General features: G+C 43.2%; 7 protein-coding genes across 7 annotated transcripts; 4 read left to right on the forward strand and 3 right to left on the reverse strand.

The window, feature by feature from the left end:
• Nucleotides 1-466: 466 nt before the first annotated feature.
• Nucleotides 467-2,676, forward strand: SAMD00019534_029700 (hypothetical protein; the record flags this gene model as incomplete). Its single annotated transcript, XM_012901103.1, has 2 exons — nucleotides 467-520; nucleotides 586-2,676. The coding sequence occupies 2 exons, from the start codon at nucleotides 467-469 to the stop codon at nucleotides 2,674-2,676; spliced, it is 2,145 nt and encodes a 714-aa protein (XP_012756557.1).
• Nucleotides 2,677-2,778: 102 nt separating this feature from the next.
• SAMD00019534_029710 (hypothetical protein) lies at nucleotides 2,779-4,171 on the reverse strand (the record flags this gene model as incomplete). Its single annotated transcript, XM_012901104.1, has 2 exons — nucleotides 2,779-3,512; nucleotides 3,595-4,171. The coding sequence occupies 2 exons, from the start codon at nucleotides 4,169-4,171 to the stop codon at nucleotides 2,779-2,781; spliced, it is 1,311 nt and encodes a 436-aa protein (XP_012756558.1).
• A 1,195-nt stretch (nucleotides 4,172-5,366) lies between these two features.
• SAMD00019534_029720 (hypothetical protein) lies at nucleotides 5,367-6,412 on the reverse strand (the record flags this gene model as incomplete). The annotated part of the gene is made up of 2 exons (XM_012901105.1): nucleotides 5,367-5,840; nucleotides 5,945-6,412. 2 exons carry the CDS (start codon nucleotides 6,410-6,412, stop codon nucleotides 5,367-5,369), a joined length of 942 nt encoding a protein of 313 aa, XP_012756559.1.
• An 867-nt stretch (nucleotides 6,413-7,279) lies between these two features.
• SAMD00019534_029730 (hypothetical protein) lies at nucleotides 7,280-9,706 on the forward strand (the record flags this gene model as incomplete). The annotated part of the gene is made up of 5 exons (XM_012901106.1): nucleotides 7,280-7,283; nucleotides 7,446-8,297; nucleotides 8,366-8,627; nucleotides 8,766-9,270; nucleotides 9,452-9,706. Coding segments are annotated over 5 exons (1,878 nt in total), but the record flags the coding sequence as incomplete, so codon positions are not given.
• Nucleotides 9,707-10,141: 435 nt separating this feature from the next.
• Nucleotides 10,142-12,550, forward strand: SAMD00019534_029740 (hypothetical protein; the record flags this gene model as incomplete). The annotated part of the gene is made up of 2 exons (XM_012901107.1): nucleotides 10,142-10,248; nucleotides 10,330-12,550. 2 exons carry the CDS (start codon nucleotides 10,142-10,144, stop codon nucleotides 12,548-12,550), a joined length of 2,328 nt encoding a protein of 775 aa, XP_012756561.1.
• A 939-nt stretch (nucleotides 12,551-13,489) lies between these two features.
• Nucleotides 13,490-16,202, forward strand: SAMD00019534_029750 (hypothetical protein; the record flags this gene model as incomplete). Its single annotated transcript, XM_012901108.1, has 2 exons — nucleotides 13,490-13,806; nucleotides 13,886-16,202. The coding sequence occupies 2 exons, from the start codon at nucleotides 13,490-13,492 to the stop codon at nucleotides 16,200-16,202; spliced, it is 2,634 nt and encodes an 877-aa protein (XP_012756562.1).
• A 238-nt stretch (nucleotides 16,203-16,440) lies between these two features.
• Nucleotides 16,441-17,963, reverse strand: SAMD00019534_029760 (hypothetical protein; the record flags this gene model as incomplete). The annotated part of the gene is made up of 3 exons (XM_012901109.1): nucleotides 16,441-16,531; nucleotides 16,632-16,843; nucleotides 17,250-17,963. 3 exons carry the CDS (start codon nucleotides 17,961-17,963, stop codon nucleotides 16,441-16,443), a joined length of 1,017 nt encoding a protein of 338 aa, XP_012756563.1.
• Between the last annotated feature and the right edge of the window lie 1,396 nt (nucleotides 17,964-19,359).

Raw genomic sequence — 19,359 nt, forward strand, 5'->3', positions numbered from 1 at the left:
TCTTCCCTTCGCTTGTTTTAATTAGTTGTGTGTGAATGATTGATTGATTGATTATGTATGTGTGTGTGTGTGATGGGTGAGTGATCACTTGATAGGCCAATCAATCAATGAAAGAATGGTAAGTGAGGGCTTGTCGTCCAACATTATTATAATGACGTGGTTTTGTTGTCCTTTTCAAACTGTTGTTGTGAAATTACCTCGGGATTAGAATTGTTAATGGGCAAACAACTTACAAATAAGATTGAAAAAGGCGCCAAATGTCGTTAAGGAATTGTTCCAATCATTGTTACCAGGGATAAAAAAGCAAAGATGATACATCTGCAAATATCAATCACTTTTATAAAATATCTTCAAGTGATGAATCGACCCAACCCACATTGTTTAGAACAAAGACGACATAAGAATCATTGATGATTTATTGATAGAATGTATACATGTACAACTAATAAGTAAAGATACACACACAATGGCACTTCCAAATGCTACGCTTCAACTTCTTATCATCATGATACTTTGTCATGTAAGTATGATTGATCAAACGAATGAATGGTCACTCACACACCATACTCACACACTCATTCACAGGTTGTTTGGTCACAACCTGATTGGTGGATACAAAGAGTCCAGGAAGGCAGACTGATGTCTACGACGACTGAGCCAGAGGAGTCTTTGATGGCAAGTGTTGGTAATGGTTTCGTGGCAATGGTCATTGATGGACAGGCAATATACATTGGTGGCGTTTATAATGGTCCACAAGTATCACAAGATGCTCCATCTCATCGAGCTCAATTGCCAAACTTTCAACATGTCCAATTGTTGAGTGGCGCCTCTTTGAGCTATGCTGGACTCGACCTTGACAATGGTACATACACCAGGGTGTACACATTCAACAACACCAAAGGTACAACAGCCACTCAAACATACTATGCTCACCGCGAGTTCACTGGACTACTGGTCCAGGAGATCACCCTGGACAACACAATGGGCATGGATGACTTTGTTCTGGAACTGGCTACACCTGCACTTGTTAACATATCCAGTCCTGACTTTAACATTGTTCGGCTTTACGAGGATGAGTTGTGCCAGCTGTATTTAGCCACAATCCTCCAGCCAGAGCTGGAGGGCGGGTTCATGACATCGGTCGCCATCACAGCGACTACAGTGCCATCATCACTCAAAGTGGCTGCCGGCCAGACTGCCACGTTGGTCTTGATCACATCACTAGCGACCAACTTGCAATCACAATCATTGTACATTGAAGAGAGCATGCAGTTGTTCAAAGAGGCCATGGTCAATCAGTCTGTTCTACTCACCACACACATTGATGCTTGGTCACAGTTGTGGACGAGTAGGATAGAGGTGGGCGGCAACTTGGCAATGGCACAAACAGTCAACTCATCACTCTATTACATACTCTCATCGATCAATCAGGACTGGCCTTGGAGCCTGTCTCCAGGCGGGCTAGCATCGAACGGATATAATGGACATGTGTTCTGGGATGCCGAGACATGGATGTATCCGCCAATCTTGGTGCTGTACCCTGAGATAGCGCGTGATGCCATACTGCAGTATCGAATCAACAATCTCAACGAATCACATTTGAAGGCGGTGTCATATGGCCAGGGCTGGACTGGATACATGTTCCCCTGGGAGTCGGCCTTCACCGGTGCCGAAGTATGTCCACTCTCCGCGCCCACTGGCCAACTCGAGCAACATATCACTGGCGACATCTCATTCGCCATGCGACAGTACTACTATGCCACGGGTGATGATCAGTGGCTGTTGGAAGTCGGCTACCAAGCCATCAAGGGTATCGCTGAGTTCTGGGCCAGTCGTGTGGCATCAGTGGACTCAGACCCACCCTCGTACTCAATCAACAATGTCATCCCGCCCGATGAATATGCTGTCGGCGTCAACAACTCGGTCTACACCAATACTGTAGCCAAGTTGGCGTTGGAGTGGGCGGCCGAGGCTGCAGCCATCGTCAAGGACACATCAGCGCCAATCGATCAATGGCTATCAATCGCGTCCAACTTGGTGATATTGTTCAATGAGACGGGCGAGATGCATCCAGAGTATGAGGGCTATGCGGGACAGATGGTCAAGCAGGCCGACGTCATCCTGCTCGGCTACCCTCTGATGACCAACATGTCTGCGACAGTGCGCCAGAATGACCTGGCTTACTATGAGCCGCGAACCGATCCCAACGGACCGGCCATGACCTACTCGATGTTTGTCACAGGCTGGCTAGAGCTGGGCAATCAGAGCAGGGCCGAACAATCATGGGCCTCATCATACGCCAACTCTCAACAACCATTTGGTGTGTGGACCGAGACGCCAACCGGTGGCACAGTCAACTTTATAACGGGCGCCGGTGGCTTCCTGCAGGGTATACTCTTTGGCTATGGTGGCCTGAGGATCCAGGATGGCCTGCTGGACTTCCATCCACAGCTGCCACCAAACACAGACAGTTTGGCCATCAGGTCGCTGTGCTACCAAGGTGCTCAGCTCGATGTCCTTTGGACGAGCGAACAGATCCTGGTCACAATGACCTCATCCAGTCCCTCGGTCCGGCTCGCTGTCCAGCTCGGCCCCAACTCACTCCTTCCCTTGGACCTCGGTGTGGCCGTGGCCGTCAACGCAGGTACCAAGTTCAGTGTGACGTACACTTCCTAACCTCGTGGCTACGAATAAACAAGGCCAGACAGGCCTTGCGAATGTTTATTTTAATTTGTACGACTGAGTCGGCAACAGCGGCGCATTGTCTATGCAAAACGCTCAACTGGAGACAGAGACAGGTTGGGCAGTGTTGATGTGATGGATGGCCATCGACACGATGTTGGTCATGTTGATCTCTGGTCCGTACACCTTGATGGGGATCTCAAGCTCGCGACCAACGTCCCTCATGTTCTCCAGACCGGACTGGTAGTTGGGACCACCTCTGCGCACAAAGATGTGGATGTTGGCCTTGACGATCTCCTTGTGGTAGTCTTTGAAGGCGCGGATGATTCCCTTGAAGGTGGCGGCGACGTCGGTGAAGTTGGCAATGCCTCCTCCAACGATCAGGGCGCGTGGACGTCCGTCTGGGTTGCGTGTGGCCAGTCCCAGCATTGTTGAAGCGTATTTATATGTGTCCTCCTCGTTGGGGTCGCCACTGTATTCACCATAGTTGCCCAGCTCGTGGCCGTAGCCCAAGTCGGCAACGGTGTCTGCGTAGATGACTGATGCGCCACCTCCAGCAACCATTGCCCATATTCTACCGGTTGGGTTCAGGACTGTGAGCTTCAACGAAGCACCAGTCTTCTCGTCGAGGTCGTTGACGTAGGTCTCCTCTGGGAAGAGGTTGCGGCCGAATGGCTGAGGGAATTGGAGTGGCTCGCCGTCAACAGTCCACTTGCTTCCACACTTGAATGAGGCACACTCATCAACCTCACCTCTCATATCCAATGGGAATGGTCTTCCATTCTCATCAAGTGTGAACGGGTTCATCTCTATGAAGTGGAAGGATAGGTCTGTTGGGCAGGTCGCATGTTTGTTAGTCTTTGGCCTTGTTGTGTGCCATTGAAGGCAGGCCGACGGGACTGGCGTACTTACCTTCAAACACCTTGTAAACATTCTTTATAAAGCTGATGATGGACTCGCGGGCAGCAGTCTCGGCTGGCACCAATGGGTGGAGGTTGACCAGGTCGATCTTCTCGCCGTAGGGGATGTCCAGGGTGATGACCTTGTCCCAGCACTCCTCAATCTCGATACCTCCGACACTGGAGAAGGATATGGTGTTGACGTCGCGGTTGGCCACGATCGACATGTAGTACTCGACGGTGTGTGGCACGAATGGCTCGACGATGAAGTGGGTGACGGCGCCCTTCTTGCCGCCAATGTCGACCTCCTTGTTCATGCGCTCCTTGATGAAGGCGTCGGCCTCAGCCACGGTGGCATTGAGCAGCACCAGATTGTTCTTGCCACGCTTGCCAAACAGCATGTCAGGCTTGACCACCAACTTTGTTGTGTTTAGCCATTGTGCAGTCGTCTGTTGTGCAATGTCCTTTAGTGATGGGCTTGTTGGTGTGATCTGGACAGCATTCAGATTCAACTTCTCTTTACACAAGTTCAACATATGAGTCTTGAGCAACTGCTTGCTAGAGTATTCTCTCAACTTCTTTCTGGCCATTTTTATCTATATTATTATTAATTATCTGTTTGATTGAATATATATTGGATATTGATTGATTGAATGAATGTTAGATGATGTGTTAATGAATGAATGAATGAAGTGAATGAAGATGTTGGAGTTGAAGATGAATACCCCTAACACACTCTCTGACACACACACACACACATTGGATGAACAATATGATGGGTCATTTGTCGTGTTCGTTGGACAACCACCACTACAAAGTTACATGTCGACACTGCTTATCATCATACACAACAACACACCAAACACATCATATTAATAATGATAATAAATATATCTCTACATAACCTAGGAGGACACTCCAATTAAAAATAGATTGATTGATCTAAGCTAAACGGTGTGTGTTGATGTGTGTGGTGTCGTTTTTTGCAATCATAAGATGATCATTCACACACACAACTTATCAAACGTCATGTGTGATGTTGGTGTGGGATGACACACAGGCAGACAAGACGACACACCAATGTCAACTATGGTGCTGCACTGTAGTTGTTGTTGTTGACATTATCAAATGAATTTGATCAATCAAGTCCACCTCCTTCGTTGCTTCACTCCTCTGAAAATTGTACCATAATATCGACTTCTGTTTACTCCATTGATGATCATCATCCATCTTGCTGTTATATCTGTGTATGATTATATTATAATATGTAGTTATACTTACATTATATATATATATCTGTATTTGAATATATTTTATTTTATCTGTGTTTCAATTAGGTGTTTGATTGATTGATCAATGTTGGTAGGAGTGAGGGGTACACTCAGTCACTGGATATTGGATGGATTAGTGATGACAATGATAATCATCCATGTTCATGCCCACCTTCATGTTTAAACCAATCATACCTATGTCAGTCAGTCATAATAACAAACTAATATGTGACGCTGGGAAATGACACAAGATCAGCACCACAACACACATAAGTTCAGACGATCACACACTTTGGGACATGCATCCCTTGTGAGTGAGTTCCCAATTAATCAAAATGATCATCGTGGGGTGTTTGGCCCACCAATTCCTCGTCTCAGAGGGCTTGCTAGTGCCAAAGACATGAAGAATGAGGACAAGGAAGGACTTAGTCGCGAGCATATTATTGACGACGATTCAATGACCATCCATCCATTCATTAAAATGTAATGTACACATTGTCTGGAGGCCTAGGCCTCATGGCTTGGCCACCGCAATGTTGGCAGCAGTAGTAGTAGACGATGGTGATGCTGGCGGTGACGGCAATATGGCCATTATCTCTTGTTTGAAGTTCTCTCGCTCGTCTGGCGGCAGTGTTGACTCGAGAGCCTCGATCAAATCTCCAATCCTATGAACAGTGTCCCTGGTCTTGGCAACGTTTGTCCTGACTTTGTCCAGCACCTCCTTGAAGCCAAACTGGGCGTGAGTGGCGTCGCTGACCTTGGCCGACATGACATTGGCCAGCTTTGCCGACTGGCGGAACTCCACATCACGCATCCGCAGCATAATCTCCTTCTGCTTCTCCTGGATATAGCCCGTTGAGTTCTTCAAATAGTTCTGTATATCAATGCTTATATTGACTGCGCCTCTATTATCCATCGAGTCAATCGTCAGCACATTGCCCTCTGATGTGAACCATGATTCATCATTCTCATTTATCAGTGGCAGGAACTATTCCAGTGTGAGTGATTGATTGAGTGATTGAGTGTTAGTCGTCTTTGTAGACACATGGGACTCAGGGGAAGCGCGAAGGAAGGGACTAACTACCTACTTACATTGGGCAGTCTCGCCAGTTTCTCTAGCTCTTGATCCTTCTCATCCTTTTGCTCAACCTTGGACAGGGTGATGATTTCGTTCGTTGTGTTGGTGGAGGCAGAGGCCGTTGTCGATGATGATGAAGCTGGTGCACTCAGCAGGTTGTTGCTAGAGTTGCTGTTTGAGTTGGACAGACTACCATCCTTACTAGTTTGTAATGGTCTGGCCGATCCCAGTCGATCATATGAATAACTTGTATATGGTATATTCTGATAGATTAGACTGGTTGATGATGATTGTGATGTAATGTCATCGTCGTCTGATGATGTATAACTTGTGTTTAGTTTGCCGACTGATTGATGTAGGTTGTTATTATTTAATGATGATCTAAGATTACTATTACTACCATTCTGTTGTGGTTGTTGATGTTGTTGTTGTTGATGTTGTTGATGTTGTTGATTCGTTGGCTTGCTGTCACCTTGACCCATTGTTTGTGATTCTTCTCTTCTATATCTCTATGATTGAATATATATATATAAACTCAGAGTTGTTCGATGTTGTTGATTGTTGGATTGATCGATTGGGTCTATGAATGAATGAATATGAGTGAATGATGAATGAATGAATGAATGAGCCACAGTCTATCCACCTTGTAAATTATTATAAACTTTGTTCAAATAACTGTTGTGTTGTTGTTGTTGAAGTGTTTGTTGTGATGATGATGTGTTGAGATAGCAATGGGGTATCCAATTAATTGTGTTTGTTAGATTGATTGATTGAATGTGTGTGTGTATAAGTGTGTTTGATTGATTGATTGAGGTAAAGGATGATACACTCAACTCGATAACATTATGATCACATAGATTTATCTTTTTGCAAAGGGCACAAGGCCCGGTGCCTCGGTGGTATATCCCCCAATAATAATTATTATTTGAAAATCATTAATGGTCTCCAAGAACTTCCATTTCTTATTACAAATTGAGATATCTAATAATCCAACTTTTGACCTTATATTTATATATACATACTCCAGGACAATTAATATTATTCGATATATGGTACGATGAATATTCAAATGATGATGGAGGGATGGTGAAGTAAATAAAAGTGATAAAATTGAAGACAATTTATTGTGTGTGTTGACAAAAAACGACGAACGAAAGTTTGAATGAATGAGGGATCACTCTTCAATCATTCATTTAATCAAACATTGATCACTACATACATAAATAGATAGGATACATATATAAGATAGAGATATGGATGAGAGTATATTCTTTAGTTTGGGTCTTGGTGCAAGATTCAACAAGACAAAGTTTTCAAAGGATGTAAATCTGTTCAAGGTATGTCATTGACATGGAGAGTTAGAGAATGTATGAGTCACACTGACTTACTTACTGACTTGAATCAATGATTGAATCAATCAATAGGGTCAGAAACTAGGTCAATTGGACAAGCATGATGAAAGTGCAAAGTTACATTTCTTCCCAAAGCCTGCTGCTGCTGCTACTGCTACTGTCAAGATTGAGAAAGAGGATGGCGATGATGATAACAGGAGCAAGAAGAAACAGAAGAAGGATAACAATACAGTCACAAAGATAAAGGAGGAGAAGAAAGAGATCACACCCAAAGTGAAGATCGAGAAAACCGATGATGATGAAGAAGATGAGGATGATGAGAATGAGGAGCAGGAGGATGACTATGTCGAAGAGGGAGAAGACGAAGAAGATGATCAAGATGAGGAAGATGGAGTCGACTTGTTCTCAAAGGAGAAGAAATATGTGCCACCATCAGTCGATGATGATGACGAGGAAGACGAACATGAAGACGACAATGAGGACGAGGACGACGACGAAGACAAAGACACAGAGACCAAGAACAAGAACAAGAGCAAGAGTGATACACCAAAGAGAGTCAAGGCAAGCGAGTTGCGAGGAGTGTCAATACGGAGTAGGATGAGGATTAGAGCAAAGGGAACGGATGTCCCAGACCCCATCGAGCAGTTCAAGGAGTTGGACAGCCGCTTCAAGATTAGACGTTATCTCGCAAAGAATATCGCGGCCATGAAATACAGCTCACCATCACCAATCCAAATGCAAGCCATACCGACAATGATGAGCGATCGCGAGGTGATTGCATGCGCACCAACTGGTTCTGGAAAGACCGCTGCTTTCACCATCCCCATCCTGCACGCCCTCAACCGACCACAGAAAGAGGGATTCCGCGCCGTCATCATCTCGCCTACTCGTGAGCTGGCGCAACAAATCTACCGCCAGTTCCGTCTCCTCTCCAAAGGCAAGCCCTTCCGCATCTGTGTCCTTTCCAAGAGTCTCCAGAGCCATTCCTCATCCGTGTCCTATTCCCAGAACTTTGGTAAGTGATGACGATCATGGCACTCACTCAAGCATCACACTAACACTCCCCAACCAATCAATCAACAGATATATTGATCACAACACCATTGCGTCTGGTCAATTTGATCCAGGAGCGCACGATCAGTTTGAACAAGGTGGAGCATTTGGTGTTTGATGAGGCTGATAGATTGTTTGATCAACAGTTCGTTGAGCAGGTTGATGACGTTGTGGCTGCATGCCAGAATGCCAAACTCAAGATATCACTATTCAGTGCCACCATGAACATCGTGGTCGAGGAGATGGCAAGATCAATCATGAAGAACCCAATCAAGATTGTCATTGGCGAAGAGTATGTTCCATCATTCACTCTCTCATTCGTTTGATCATGGAACTATTCCAATCACTCAATCATTTGATCGATTATGGAATCATTCCAATCACTCAATCAAACACTCATACTAACATAACAATCATTAACATTATTCAGGAACTCAGCATCAACTAATGTTGATCAGAAACTTATATTCGTTGGAAAGGAGGAAGGCAAGTTGTTGGCATTTAGACAGCTGATACAGAAGGGTCTGGAACCACCTGTATTGATATTCGTCCAGTCAAAGGAGCGTGCTCAAGAGTTGTTCCAAGAGTTGATCTTTGATAACATCAACGTGGACGTTATACATTCGGACAGGACACAATTCCAGCGAGACAAGATCGTCGAGAAGTTCAGATCCGGTCAGATATGGGTGCTGATCTGTACCGATCTGATGGCTCGTGGTATGGACTTTAAGGGCGTCAACTTTGTCGTCAACTTTGATTTCCCCAAGAACATTGCCAGTTATGTACATCGTATTGGACGTACTGGACGTGCTGGAAGGACTGGTGTTGCCTACACCTTCTACACCGAGGCCGATGCACCAATGATCCCAACAATCTCCAACGTCATGAGGAACTCTGGTTCAGAAGTACCAGACTGGATGAAGACTGTTCATGTTGTAAGTGTCGTCAACTCTCATTCATATTGTTGTTGTCGTAGGCTAACCTAACACATTCATTCAATCAATCAATACTTAGACCAAACAAGACAAGTTGGATTACAAGAAGAAGGGTGTACAGAGAGACAGTATATCGACTATACCAATGAATGAGAGGTGGAAGATTCATTCAAAGCCAATGAGAGGTGTTCATTATGATAGGAAACCAGCAGCAGCAACAGAAGTGGCAACAGATGGAAACACAGAAGTGAATGGAGATTCTACTGCTGTAGTGTCATCGACTGGAAATGGAAAGCTTCCTCATATCAAGTATAACAACAACAACAACAAGTATAGCAACAACAACAACAATAACAACAACAAGAACAAGAAAAAAGGACTAACATCAAATGGATCGACAAAGAACAAATCAGATAATAATAAGAGAAAGTGGAACAAATAAACATGTTTCAGAATTTACAAGTTAACTTTCCGATGGTCGGGGCGGGCAAATGGGGGCAACTAACTTCAATGTTTGCACTTTGTCAGTTCTACGTTGCTCTTCAACTTCAAACAATGATGTTTACATTATTATTAGTAATACATGTACATTTCAACAACACTTGAGATACATATAGTGATATATATATATATATATATAATAGATAGATAGAGATAGAAAATGGATCAACTTGTTAGGAAAGTATTATTCTGCAAGTCAATCGTACCAAGTGTATTTGAAAGGACTGGTGTGATCAATAATAAGATTGATCATTACTCTGTTAGACCAGGTGGTGTAGTTAGTCTAAGTCAATGTATAAAGTATAATAACAATGGAAGATTCATCAAGTTGTTTGAAGAGATGTATTTAAATAATGTTGTTGGTAAACAGATGTTGATTGAATCATTGACATCATTGATCAACGCCATTGACAAGGTTGATGAGGTCGTAAGGATGAGATACCTTGCCATCCAGAATCAACTTGGATCAAGCAAACTGTATGTATAAGTGTATCCATTCATTCAATCATTCAATCAAAGGTTAGCATGCTAACCTTTGATCAATCACAGACTATCCAGTATCAAGGATATATTTGGAATGATGTTGACACAAAACAACATTGTTCTCGTTACATACTTGATTGGTAAATTCAAGTATCTGCTCAATGATACTGATGTATTCACAAAGTCCATCTATTGCATGTTCACAAATGTGAAGCGTATTGATCAACATAGTACACAATCATGTGTACTCACTCCTGCAATGATCAATGCGTTGTGTACATTACTTCCATGCACTGCTATGACGCCTGGACTCCTATTCGACATGACACTATCATGTCTACAACAACGACCATTGGACAATACACTGTTGATGAAGCTGTTGGACACGTATGATCAGGCAACCACCATTGATGGCCTTCAGACTGGAACACTGCTCTTTGAGAGCATACTCAATCATTCACTGGTGATCAGCGAGCATGAGCATCTGTTTCAACATGCACCATCCAGTCAGCTCCGATCAATGATTGAGAGATACTCTTGCATTGACTTTGAGGGCCTCATGACCAAGATGTCCAGCCTCGCACTCAAACATCAACGAACGGATATCCTCAAGCACTTGTCAGTGGAGTTCCAAGCTGAGCCCGACCCTCAATACTTTATCATGTATGCCAATGAGAAGATGTTAAAGGCCTTGCCCACAGAGTACCCGGAAGATGTTGTCCCCATCATTGGTACACCAGAGACCGTCAATAATGTGGAGCTACCCAAGTTCACGTTGGACAAGGCGATGGCCACGGGCCAAATACTAGGTGTTGGCAACAACGACTTCATAGTTGGCAAATACCGTGTATCTTTCCAACTGTTGCCTCTCATCTTCTCACAAGATGAGGTGACCAGGACCATTAACTTGGCAATCCGTCATCGCAACCTGGCCCTTCTCAAACATTTCCACATCCTATTCAAAGCCTTCATGGTAGCGGCCCCGGACACTACCAACTCATGGATGGAGAACACAATTGAGATCACAGAGATTATCAACAATGCCCTTTTGGCGAGCGATGTCGAGCTAATCTATTACTTGCATAATGAAATGATTCCATGGTTCATCAAGAAGAGACAGGTGACCATCGACCACATGCCCATGGACGATCAATTCATCATCCTTTGGCAATGGCTGACCAAAATTAGCGATTTTAATTTGCGATTCAGAGGCGTCTATAGTGATGCAATCAAAGCCAATCGAATGGATATTGTCATGCATCTCTCGGACCCCACCCATATCAACGAAGGCAAGGGCGACATACTGAGCATATATACCGCCAGCAAAACATTGGCCACTGCAATGCAATATTATGACACTGAACCATGCTTCCTTCAAGTATATCTGGGCCATCGAGGACCAACATTCCTCCACAGTATCTCGCCAGAGGTGATATGCGAATCAAAAATCGAAGCATTCAGAGAGCTACTCACTGCCATCAAACCGACTCGTCTCAATCTGGACCAACCAGAGGACCGTCAGCGACCTGCCCATGGACGGGACATCATTGCCAAGATCAGATTAATGAGAGAAACAGGACACATTGATCACTTTAAGCACACTCCTGGCATTCGTCCATTCTTTCTGGCTGCCTGTGAGGCGGGCGAGCATGACCTAGCCCTATCAATCTACAACCCAATCAACATTGACTTCCGAGACGCAATCAATTTATTATGTGCCAAGGGCAACATTGAGACGTTCAATGCACTCCGGCCCCGTTGCCTACTTCCCAACTACAAGGAATGGTACACAGGTGCAATCAAGGCACGTCAATTCACAATGCTCGAACACCTCTTGGACAATAGTAATGGAGCTGACTGTCAAAATCTAGATGATTGGCGATACCTATTATCATTGGACGATAGTGATCAAGGCCTACCAGCACAATGTATATCAATCATTTGGAAGCATATATGTGATAACATTGTCACCAACAACGTTGCATTATGTTCATTATTGAGAGATGTTCCATTCAACATACATCTCTATGAGGAGGTGATCAAATCACGTCATCAACTACAATTGGCAAAGTCAATTCATCCTCCAATCATACATCTTTCAATGGATGTTGTAGAGTCTGCGTTGGAGGAAAAGAGATACTCACAGTTCAATTCAATCATCTCATTGTTTGTTGGCAACAAACCGAAGCACTACCATCACGTCATCCAGTCCTTCCATGATCCACAAAGAGTATCCATCGCAACAATGGCATTGGAGAATTGCTGCTACTCACCAAAGTTATTCCAAGATTATTAATTGATCAATTATTTAATAAATTATTATTATTATGATGGAACTCTCCCTTTTGAAGTTCAGGAGTTAGATATTTTGTGTTGTGATTACACTACCATTTTTTGGAAAGTGAATAATTGAAGACATTGTACTCAATAATTGTTATATATAAGTACTTGTCACCATTCCATTAGAGTTCACAGCCAGATCCGATCCATTATTAATAATAACAATTAGTCAATCAATCAATCAAGCCAAGTCAGTTTAACATTGAATGAATGGATGAACTTGTTAGGAAATTTATGTTCTGTAATTCAATTGTACCAAGTGTATTTGAATGGACTGGTGTGATCAATTATAGGATTGATCATAACTCTGTTTGACTCGATATGAATGTTATTAGGGATCATTTTGAAACACATAAGTGGCGATGTGTTGTTGGGTCCCAAAGTGCTAACAACTCTCCTTAGTGATAAACAATTCAACAATCATTATACAAGTTGATTATAGAGTCATTCCTTCAACATGGACTTGTTCCAACTACTCCAAACCATTAATTGATCAAAGTTATACCACTTGATGACTTAGAGTCATTGTTGATCAATAAGCAATACTCACAATTCCAGTCCATTATCAAGTATTCACTGACTCAGTGCACATTGGCAGGAACTATCCCAGTCAATATCATCAAGTCGTTCAAACATATGATTCCCAACAAATATCAATTATACCAAAGATGGCGTTGAATGATTGACTAGTGATCAATAAACTTGAGCTATTGAGTTTGTAACCCCACTCCCAGGTATAGACTGATTGAGGCAAACTTATTGGGGCCTTGGACCTCTGAGGTCCACGACGAATGGTCGTTCAATCAATGATCTTGATTTACAAGGACACCCATTCATCTCCATCTCATCCATCATTACAAATATAAAGTTAGATATAAATATATAAATACATATAATGGATGTACTTTTTAGAAGTGTAGTGTTTAGCAAGTCTATACTACCAAGTGTATTCGTGTGGACTGGTGAGCTGAACAGGAAAGAGTGTGGAGGATCAGTTAGACCAGGTGATGTTGGTAGCCTTTATCAATGTATCAAGTATCACAACACAGGTAGATTCATCAAGTTGTTCAAACTGATGTACATCAACAATGAAGATGGCAAACAGATGTTGCTCAACTCAATCACATCACTCCTAGCCAGTCTATCCAAAGATGATATCCAATTATCATCAAGAGATAAGATCATCGAGGATCACTTTAGAACTGATAAAGTGTTAGTACTACATACTTTACTTATGAATGGAATAGTTCCAATCACTCACTCAATCAATCAATCAATCAATCAAACATAGTCTTACAAATATCCAAGAACTAATTGGAATGATGATGCTAAAGGACAATAGATATCTGATCAAGTTTATGTTGGAACAATTGGAGACGATACTGAGAGCGAATGGGGTGACAATGTCCTCCTTTGGACAACTGATGTACTCACTGTTGACGACTGTATCCAAGATCGACAATACAACTGAACAGCACAATAAGCTATCTCCAAAGATGATCGACCTGTTGTGCGGTGTATTGCCATATACAGCAATGACACCAGGCCTCCTCTACGACATGGTGTTGTCAGTACTCCAACAACAACCAATGGCATTAGACTATACATTGTTCAACAAGGTTATAGGCACATATAATAAGACAACGACATTTGCCAGCACGAATGGATCTCAACCACAACATGTGACACTACTACAGATCATATTGTGCACGAACAAGGTGATCAACCTACACGAGCACATATTCGAGCATGCATCAGATGAACAGCTCAGATCAATAATGGCCAAATACTTTGATATCGCAAAGCAAACAGTGTTGATGACCAAGATGTACAACCTGGCACTCAAACATGATCGACTAGACGCCATTGACAAAGTTCTATCAGATGCACAGCCTGATCCAACGTACTTTGTGATGTATGCCAATGAGAAGTTCATCAGGGATATCATCTACAGAGCACAGAACAGCTACGTGCAAAACCTCAACCTTGACTCCACTGGCGCGCCGTCTCCCAGACTTCCGAGCCTGGTGAGTCTGATGGCCAAAGGTAGAATATCCCAATATCTTGGCGAGGACTTTGCCATCAATAATCTCCGCGTGACGCCTGCCCAGCTACCCATATGCTTCACATACAATGAGGTGGCCAACACAATCCGCCTGGCATCGACCAGTGGCAAGTTGGCCATTTTCCGGAAATACCAGACGTTCCTCAAGTGCTACGTCAGCAAAACACAGGTCGTTCACAAGGCCAACTATCAAGAACTGTTCACATCATTGCTGAACAATGCACTGAGGGATGGACACATCGTATTGGCCACCTTCATCCTCGAGGAGTTGATGCAATGGCTCCCCATCTCAGACTATCAAGCAATGGTGGAGCACCTGCCCATGGTCGGCAATCAATATCTCGACGTCTGCAATCTGTTGGCGTGCTACTCCTTTACGGTCAAATGCATGTTCCAACATGTCTACAGTGAGGCAATCAAAGCCAATCGCATGGACATCATTTTGTACATTGAGGAGCAACTCATGGTGGAGAGGGCCTTTGGCAATGTAGACCCCGATCACCAATCGTCCTTCCGTTATGTGGACGTGGGCACGAGCACCTTGTCAACGGTGCTCAAACATCATCACTATGGACCCTTCCTCCAAGTGTTCATTAGCAATCGTGGAGAGGACCATGTGTACCTACTCGACCCTGATGTTCTGTGTGTGGCCCCGGTCGATGCCATCCATGAGCTTATCATACTTATCATCCCTGGAATGCTCATATTGAATGCATCGGGTGCCATTCATACGCCGCCCGCCCTCGACAAAGGAGGACGCCTGCTGATGGACAACATTAGACTGCTCATCAACTCTGATCACGCAGCATTTGATCAGATGCAATGTCCTCTCTTCTTCATGGCCGCCTGCCAGAGCGGTGACTACGACCTCGCCAAGCGACTGTACAGCAGGGACTATGACATCAATGCAGGAGTCAAACTGGCCTGCACCAACGGACACCTAGAGACGGTGCAGACTCTGCTTCCGCTCTGTGCCCGCCCCATCGAGCCGGCAGACTACAATGCATGGCTCATCAGCGCAATCAAAGGCAATCACTATGTATTGCTTGGATACCTCCTAGATGTGGCCGGTCGGAATGGTATACCATTGGACCAGCCAGAGGACTGGCAACTGCTGTTGTCGCCTGGCTGGGGTCAACGTCTCTCTGAAAATTGTATCCAGAAAATATGGGACCATATCTCTGATCACGTTGTAAAGAACCAGGAGGCACTGTGGACACTGCTAAGGGATGCGCCAATGAACATCCATCTCTACAAAGCAGTGATTAAATCAATCCAAGACCATCGACTCGTTACAACAACGGATGTTCAGGGTCTATTCATCCAGGTGCCATTCTTCAAGTTGGAGACGGCATTGATCAACAAGAATTACTCAATGTTCAAGGATGTCATCGCTCTGTTGTTTGGCCAGAGCAATCCCAGTCACTACCAACGCGTTATCCAGCCTCATAGTTCAGACCAAAGAGCCAAACTCTACAATATTTCATTGAAGGCTGGTTGTTACACATCGGAATTATTCCAAGGTCATTCATTGATCGATTGATTGATCGGTACGAATAAACTTAGTTGCGCCATATTGTTACAAAGGTGAGGGTATCTGGGAATGGTTGGATGGATAAGCTTCATTGTTTCTTTTTTGGGTTGCCATTGTCAACTCGCGAATCAAAGGGTGCTGTCTAGTCGCGTCGCGCTGTGTTGTGTGTGTATGTGATGTACGTGTGTGTGTTGTTGAGGTAGGCCGACCACTGATCATTCTGTTCTGATTGTGTCAGCTGACATGATTAACGAGCCATCTTCTGCAGCAAGACCATAATCTTATTCTTGATCCATTCCTTGTTGTATGGTGTGTATGCATTGATCGATGGAGTGTAACTGTTTTATGTAAGTTTGAGTGAGTTAGTTAGTGATTGAGTGATGAGTGATTGAGGCTAGGCTGAGGCCTCACCCTCCCCCTTTTGTAATATATAGTTACATTAGACATGACAGATCGGGGATATCGTCAAGGTATTTGAAGAGCTGGGAGATGTCGTAGGTGATGTTCTTCTGATGTGGATGAGTGCTCTTGAGCTTGGCCTCATACATGAAGCAGATGCCCTCCAAAGCAGCATCGACCGATTCATAATCGATAAAGGTACGTGATGCCTTTCTGAACTCTGGCTGAATCAATACTATAGTGTGCTTATCCTGTTATCGTAGTAGTTGTTGTAATTGTTTGAAATGATTGAATGAATGTAAGAGTAAGTCATCATATGTATGTGAGCGAGAGATTAAGTGAGCGAGTGACGATGAATGTGTGATTGTGAGTTGGTAAGCAATCTAGTTATGGTATTAACATTATAATATACATACTCCCATTGTTATATCTATCTATATCTATTATTAAGTGATTGTTAATAAATGATCAAATGAAATGCAGTCTTTAAAAGTGATCATCAAAAACAAGGTCACATGATCAGCAAAATGTGGCGCTCACTTTTGTTTTTTTCCTCAACAAGTTTCCAAGGTGATGAATCAGTAAATTTGGTATTGCCTTGGTAATATTGATTTGATTGATAGATATAACAAATAATATTTAATTTATTTGAAATACTAGCTCGTACTCCTTATCTTCGAACGTATCATTGTTGAATGGACGAGCAAAGAAGTTGGGATTGGTACTTGAACTGTTGATGTCTTGGGATAGCACCCCAATATGCTTGAAAGTGTCGGTCACTAATCGGCTGCAGAATGTAAGTTTGGATCTTTTGGCACCGGCTGGTCCCAAAATAATATTGTCCAACCAATGCAGCCATTGCATATTGGAGGTTAGCCAGATGTATGGCAGTTGGAAGTTGGTGCAGAACTCCACGGTGGACTCCTGGATCGTTTGACAAATGTAGTCGCGCAGATCATGTCCTTGAGATGGAGTGAGGGGCTTCTTCAAGTTCCTCACTACAAAGCGCGAGTTGGGATTGTTGATCATGTAGTGTGCCAAGTATCTCGACATCAGGTGGAGGTCTGGTCCGTCGGTATATGTGACCAAATCGTCGTTTATCTTCTCTCCCGATGCCTGCCATAGCAGGGGCTTGGATGACCAGTCTTGGGAGGGCGTCAGGAAACCCGACTTGAGGAACACCGCGGCGTGGGTGAACCTGCCCTGGGAAAAAGCGGCCCTCATCACTCTGGTGTCAATTTGCATTGAGTTGAGTATCAGGAGAACGGCGCCATTATCGAGGCTGGACAACATTGTCTTGAACTGGGATTCCAAACACTCTTCAATGGATGGCACATCCTTTTTCTCGATCATCTCCTTTGGAATTGTCATTTGGATTCGTTCCATATCATTCCAATAACTAGCAGTAATATAATTATCTCTTATATATAATATTATATGACTTAATAATAATAATATATATCTGTTGAATATTTTAAAAAAATGAAAAAAAAATAATATTAATATTTTAAATAATTGTTTTTTTTTTGGAGTCCAATCCATGGATTGATGGATACTTACATTAGACATTTAATTATTATTTGTTGTGTTCGTTGTATGTACAGTGGTATATATATATTATTTAGTTTGTTTCCAAACATTTGGAAGTTTGAGTAGTGGTCGAGTCCATTGATTGATTGTTTGTTTGGTTTGGTTGTATGATTGATTGATTGTGGATGTTGTGAGTGATGAAGTGGAATGAAAAAATTAAAAAAAAATAAGGAAGAGAGAGGAGTTAACTTTGGATTATAAGATTAAAGGGGAGGAGGTAATGATTTGATTGATTGAATGATAGATAGACAGGAAGGATGATGTCGATGTTGAATAAATCGATTTGGCAATGGATTGGGGAAGGGGATGGATGACAGGTCAGACAGGTCAGAATGACAGAATGACAGCAGCAGCAGACAGGGACAGAAATGTCTTGTCTAGACTAGGGTATGAAATGGATTATGGATATGGATATGTTATGGATAGATGGATTGGATGGATGGACAAGTGCGTGGAACTGACAACAACTTAAAAATAGTAACAGACGCAACAGTTATCCATTGCATCGATTAATTAAAGAAGCACTAAACTTCATCATTCACTACAATGTAATGTATTTATACTTCCGGCGCTACTCAATCTTGCTTGGTTGCTTGCTTCCATGATTGTTAGCTAAGCATAGGCATCATGTAGTAGGTTCATACATGTCCATCATAGCACATGCGCATAATTAGATGATATATTAGATGATGGAGTTGAGTTGAGAGTGAATGAGTGGAGTGTGTGTGTGTGTGTGGGTATGTCAATGTAAGTGTTAGTGTTAGATTGTGATCAATCAGAAATCAGCAATCATGTGACTGGGAGTGGTCGAATGATAGTCGCGACTGTGATGACAATAGGGTGTGAGTGGGAGTGGGAGTGCAGTGAGTGACTTCTGATTGATTGATCACAATTGTATTTCAATTTGATTAGGTCACAGCCTACTCAAATCAATCAATCAAGGTAGCCAGAGTGAGAGGAGTTGTGGCGGCAAATGTGGTTGGTGAATGGCTGAGCCACACCACACTCATACTCATCAATTGATCTAGCTAGCCTGGATTCGAGGGCAAGGTACACGCAATCAAATCAATTCCAAACTTATACTACAGTACTGGCAACATGATGTAAGCACCCCAGCTTTGGACAGAATCATTGTTGCCATCAACTACCACCATGACCACGACCCCGGCGCCAATGG

The sequence above is a fragment of the Acytostelium subglobosum genome (assembly GCF_000787575.1).
Source record: "Acytostelium subglobosum LB1 DNA, scaffold: scaffold5, whole genome shotgun sequence".
NCBI classification, from domain to species: domain Eukaryota; phylum Evosea; class Eumycetozoa; order Acytosteliales; family Acytosteliaceae; genus Acytostelium; species Acytostelium subglobosum.